At 42.1% G+C, this 5,793-nt stretch overlaps 1 protein-coding gene across 1 annotated transcript in view; it reads left to right on the forward strand.

The window, feature by feature from the left end:
- Positions 1 to 282: 282 nt before the first annotated feature.
- LOC107687365 (TSC22 domain family protein 4-like) overlaps positions 283 to 5,793 on the forward strand; it is a 14,433-nt gene continuing 8,922 nt past the window's right edge. Inside the window, exons 1-3 of the mRNA XM_016484649.1 lie at positions 283 to 365; positions 1,229 to 2,564; positions 2,640 to 2,800. Coding sequence (XP_016340135.1) covers positions 1,854 to 2,564; positions 2,640 to 2,800 — 872 coding nt within the window. The 5' untranslated portion in view covers positions 283 to 365; positions 1,229 to 1,853. The remainder of the gene's footprint in view (positions 366 to 1,228; positions 2,565 to 2,639; positions 2,801 to 5,793) is intronic.

Genomic DNA, 5,793 nt, shown 5'->3' on the forward strand with positions numbered 1-5,793 from the left:
GCGAGTGCGAGTTACCTGTTGAGTCGTCCAGGTGGAGGTCAAGCGGCTGTGATCGCGGTGGGCGGAGCTCCAGAATCACTGGACGCTCGACCGGGAGCCTTAACCCTTCAGCTGCTGCAGCGCAAGGGCTTCGTTAAACTCGCCCTCAAACACGGGTGAGAGAGAGAGAGAGAGAGAGTGTGTGTGTGTGTGTGTACTGATGTGAGTGTGTGTGAGAGAGTGTGTACTGATGTGTGTGTGTGTGTGTGTGTGTGTTTGTGTTAAATCCAGATCCAGAAATCTGTTCTGCACAGGTTTCTCTGATTGTGTTGGTTCTTTGAGATTGAAGTCCTGTCGTCTGCTGACCTGCTGCGGGTGAATTTGCTGTAAGTAACGTTAGATATCAGGTTTCGGGCTGCAGGGGTGTTATTGTGCAACATACGAGTATTTGCGCGTGGGATTCTGCTCTGAATCTGTGGAATCAAATCTGATTTTAATTCTAACCCTGATATCACACGTGCATCTCAGAGACGTCTATTTGACGTCTGCAAGACGTATTTTTTAGAGAGTTTGCTCATCTGCTATACTACGTCTATAGGATGTTTCCTATCAGATTTCAAATAGACGTTTAGAAGATGTCTTTAAGATGTTTATGATGTAACACTGACATCTTAGAGACGTCTATCAGATGTTTGATGCTTTCCAGATGAAGAGATCTTTAACAGACGTCTTGCAGACGTACCTGTGCTCTCTGGGAATATTTATGGTTGCATGCAAGTTTTACTTTAGAGTATAAGCATATTGTGAGTTTTGGTGTGCAGAATAATGAAGGTTCTGCAGTTGTAATTACTGGCAAACACCTGATAGACGTCTTTTTTAGCTCTCGCACAAAATTGCTGAACCTTTCCACTTGCTCTAGTCTTAATTTGAAGTTAAATGCATGATCTGGTTTTAATTAGAATCAAATGAGCAATGCAAGTTTCACTCCGTAAGTGTTTTTAGCTTTTGCACAGAATTGCTGAACTTTTTCTCCCGCTTCAGTTTTAATTTGAGGCTTAAAAGCATGATCATTTTTTCAAATCTGTAACATTTAGAGTTTAATTCTATTAAGGGTTTCCTCTTAAAGTTGTTTGAGCTTTCTTGCTCTAGTTCTAATTGAAGTTAAATGCATGATTCACTTTTAATTTGAACCAAACGAGCAGTCAGGACTGTAACTCCGGGCATTGAGATTGAGTTTGATTCTTTGCAGGTTCTTCTCTTAAAGTTGCTGAGATTCCCATCAGCATTTGGGTTTTTGCTACAGGGACGTCGACGGAAACAGATTTTCTTGTTTTTGTAGTTGCCAAACTTGTCCTGCAGCCCTAAAATGATGTCCTGACACGTTCAGGCCTTGAGCTGCAGCGAGAAACCATGTAAATGCCCTAATTATGGTGCTTATTTCTTAACATCTCTCGGATTGGCGGTTTGATCTTGAGAGAATCAGATCTGCGTGTGCATGGCGATCAGGAGCCTCTGTATTGTGTCCTGAGCTGTGAACACACATACTGTACGACTGCCAGAGGAAACAGCCATCAGAGCCGAGCCTTGCGCAACCGCTGGGCAGAGAAACTGCTCTTGTTACTGTACTGGCTGCAGTTACACTCGAAAGAAAGAGGACCGAGCCAAGTGCAATGGAATACATTTAAGTTTTAGGCTTTGACAGAGAATATGATTGATCTGATCCAGATTGACCCGAGAGACTCGCTTTCAAATGGTTAGGACATTCGTTTCTTAAAGCTTTTTGCTGTTTGGTTTCTACTGCAAAATAATGAACAAAGATTGAGTTTGGAGCGCCCAGGGATAAAGTCAACCCGCTCGCACACACTCGGTCCAGAATGAGTGCCGGAAAGAAACGAAGTGGTTTTCAAATCACCAGCGTCACGTCGGACTACAATCAGGGTTCTGGAGAAAACCATCTGGAGGAGCTCCTCAGCCTTGGAACTCAAAGAGCCATGCCCCCTTCTTCCAGAAACCCCGCCCATGGGAGGAGCCCCAGAAGCCAGACCACATCGCCCACTCAAATCCTATCCAATGGGCTGTCCCTGCGCCAAAACCCCGCCCTCCAGACGCAACAGAGCTGCAGTCAGCCGACCACGCCCGTCACGGCTAGGAAGCAAAGCTCGCTGGATGCCGCCGGGGCGTCGCGTTTCCGCGTCGTGCGTTTGGATCAAGGACCGGGCGAGCCGTATAAACGCGGCCGTTGGACGTGTGTGGATGTGATGGAGAGGGAAGCCGAGGAGTGTGGGCTCCGCCGCGTGATTGACAGCATGAGACACGCCCACTCGCTGGAGTCCTTAGAGACGGTCGGGCTGAGCGGAGCCGAAGGAGCGGTGGGCGGAGCCAGACTCAAACCGTTGGACGTGCATTCAGGTCACTTGGTACACTCACAGGGCACCACCCACCTGCTGACCCAATGCTGGATAGACTCCGCCCACAGCGGCCCGCCCTCACCCACACACCACACGCAGCCAATCACGTCACCGAACACGCCCCGGATACGCAACACACCCGCCTCTCTGCGGCTCGACATGGACGCCGTCGGAAAGGTGAGCAGTCGCACACTCGTCTGATGCATTCATCCATTTCTTACTCAAAGTCTTGCGTGCATTTTCTCTTCGTAGCTTCGGACCACCCGCTCTCAGCCGGTGTCACCCAGACCGCACCTGGGTCGGGACAGTCCCTTCCATCCCGCGCTCATGCCCATCCAGACGCCATCCGCCCTCACGCTGGCGCAGTCCATGTTTGGAATGGGACGAGCGTTTGAGTTCGTGGGAGACGACGGGTGAGACGAGTCTTGCGAGTCATGCTTTGGTTCTGTATGTCGCTGTGAACTAGCAAGAACGACAGCTATAACGATAACTGTGATACACCTTTTTTGTGTGTTGCTCGGCAACCACTTTGTAGCAACCACAACTGTTTCTGAGGAGCTACATTCTACATTGGAAGAATACTGTTTTTATTAATATCATTACACTTTATTTGCTCTGTTTTATTTTGTGAAACCTTACTACGTATATGGAATAACCGTTTTATAAAAGCAATAACCCCCGTGAAGCCGTGGTTTACAGTGAATTTTATAAATTCACTGTAAACCACGGCTTCTTGGGGCTTATTGCTTTATCCTAACTCTAAGAATGGTGTGGACGCTAATATAGTTATCGTTATAGTTATCGTTATAGGTGTTATAGGTGTGGTAATATAGTTTTCATTATAGTTCAAGTCACCTTTATTTCTATAGCGCTTTATACAATATATACAATACTAAGGCAGCTTTACAGTGGTAAACAATAAAATAATTACATGTGCATTGTAATTCTGGACATGTGCACAATTGTTGTCACATGACCTCATCATATTAGCAAATGACACTTCAGCATACTTTTACAAAGACTTATGGAAATAATCTACATAAAAGGAATTACATTAGAGTGCTTTTTTTGAACAATTTAAGACTTTGGCACATCTCTAATAATGTAATTTCATAATTCTATTGTCTTTGAAATATGGTTAAAGTGTACTGTTGTATGTACTGACAAGCATTTACGATAAAACTAAAATATACTGTAGTATTATTTGTAATACTTGCATGTGATGCATTTAAATATATTAATTAAACATTTGTAATAATGAAGTTGCAATTTAAGACATTAATATTAATTATTGAATTACACAGTAGCTACAAAAAAAAAGCTACAAAAATTAGTATGTTACTCAACATCAAAATAAGTGTACTCCTTTAAAAGCACAACAAACGATTATTAAAACATAGATTTAAAATGTACTCAAGTAAAACTTTTACATTACTATACATTTTAAAAGTGTACTTAGTGTTACGAAACAGTCATGAAAGTGAATTTTATTTAATTAATGTATATTATCTGCAAGTACAGTTTTGTGAATATCTGAAGCACACAAGTGCAAATTCAATACAATTATGCACACTTTATCAGAAGAATGATTAAACTTGTTAAAGGGATAGTTCTGTCATGGAATGCTCCAAAACAAGCAGATCCAAATGCAGAATTTATTGTAAAAAATCCAAAAACAAATTATAATCCAAATCAGGGGAAAACGGAGCATCAGAAAACGCATAACAGAAAATAATAAACCAGCAACCAGAGACACAGAAAACCGGGCTTATATGAGGATAAGTTAACAAGGCAAATGAGACACAGATGAATGAAATGAGACTTGATTGTCAAAGCAAAGGGTGATGGGAACTGAAGTCCAGAGAAACAACAATTAAGAAGCGTGCCCTCTGGTAGCCTTACATGGGCACACCAACTAGACATTGACATTACCTCCCCTCTAAGGAGTGGATACCAGACGCTCCACCAGAAAACACAAAAGTTCAGGAGGCAGACAACGGTGCCAGGGCAGGGCAGGGCGGGGCTGGAGGGACAGACCAGCGAGGCTCCGGCCGAACAACAACAACAACAACAACAACAACAACAATCATCAAGTGAGTGTATGCATTTTGGTGGTTTTATTTGCATCTTGATGCGTCCATTCAGCATTTGTATGCAATATCTCAATATTTGCATAAAAATATGTGGATGGAATCCCAACAACAACTGCTGTGACACAAAACTAGTGGCTTTAGAAGACTCATGTTTTAAAGTGCTTCTGGGGTCTTTCTGAAGTTTAAAATCATTCATCATAAATGCAAGGCAAAAAAGCAATAAACACATTCTTCAAAACATCTCCTTTTAAGTTCCACTGAAGAAAGTGAGTCATACCGGTTTGGAACGACATGACAGTGAATGAAAGATGGCATTTGACTTTCCATCAAAGTTTAGCCAACACAAAACTGGACTTTATAGAAAAGAGCATTATCAGTCTCCGTCAATCTTAATAAGAGTCCAGATATGAAAGTGAAACCGATGCTGATTTACCAAAAAGAAGACGGATTGAAGGCTGCAGAGATGGAAATCCAACAGAAAGGTCGAAACAAGAAGATAAAGAGGAATGACCCATAGGAAAAATGTATTGCTCAGTGGTTGCTTTTCCTAAGCTCAGGAGACTTAGATGAGATTCTCATATACAGTATCTCTCATTTTAGTACCAACAGCATTTCAGAAGTTTCTCCTAAAATTCCTTAGGAGAAATAAAAGTAGAAACAAATGAGACATGATAAATATTTGAGAAAAAAAGAGTCAAAACTGAGAATGTGGTAGAAGAAACATAGAATATATCTTTACTGTCTTGCTGCAATCTCTATCAAGACTCCATTATAGGAATATGTTATTGCTCAGTGGTTGCTCTTTCTAACCTCAGGAGACCTAGTGGTGATTCTCATGTATTTCTCATTTTAGTCTCAACAGTGTCTCAGATGTTTCTCATAAAAATCCTTAGGAGAAATAAAAGTAGACACAACTGAGACATGAGAAAGTTCTGAATGAAAGGAATCCAAAATGACAATGAGAGAGAAACGTGTGAGAAACATGGGATATCTCTTTATTGTCTTGCTGTAATCTCTTGCAAGACTCCATTATAAAAATGTTCAGAGGCTGCTGTTACTTTTTTTTATTGCAATGGGGTTTTTCACCTTTAATGGTCAGGACAGTAGGAGTAGAGACAGGAAACAATTGAACAGGAGCAGGAAAGTACCTTTAGCTGGGATTTGAACCCATGCTGTCTGAGGTGCGGTTGTGCTTCTGGTCGATGTGCTGTCCACAAGGCTATGGCTCTGAGAGAGGTTACTCTATGCTCAGGATACATAGGGGTGATTCTCTTATATGTCTCATTGAGATATCAGCTTTGTCTTAAGATGTC

The sequence above is a fragment of the Sinocyclocheilus anshuiensis genome, unplaced genomic scaffold, assembly GCF_001515605.1.
Source record: "Sinocyclocheilus anshuiensis isolate Anshui unplaced genomic scaffold, SAMN03320099.WGS_v1.1 scaffold3250, whole genome shotgun sequence".
Taxonomy (NCBI): domain Eukaryota; kingdom Metazoa; phylum Chordata; class Actinopteri; order Cypriniformes; family Cyprinidae; genus Sinocyclocheilus; species Sinocyclocheilus anshuiensis.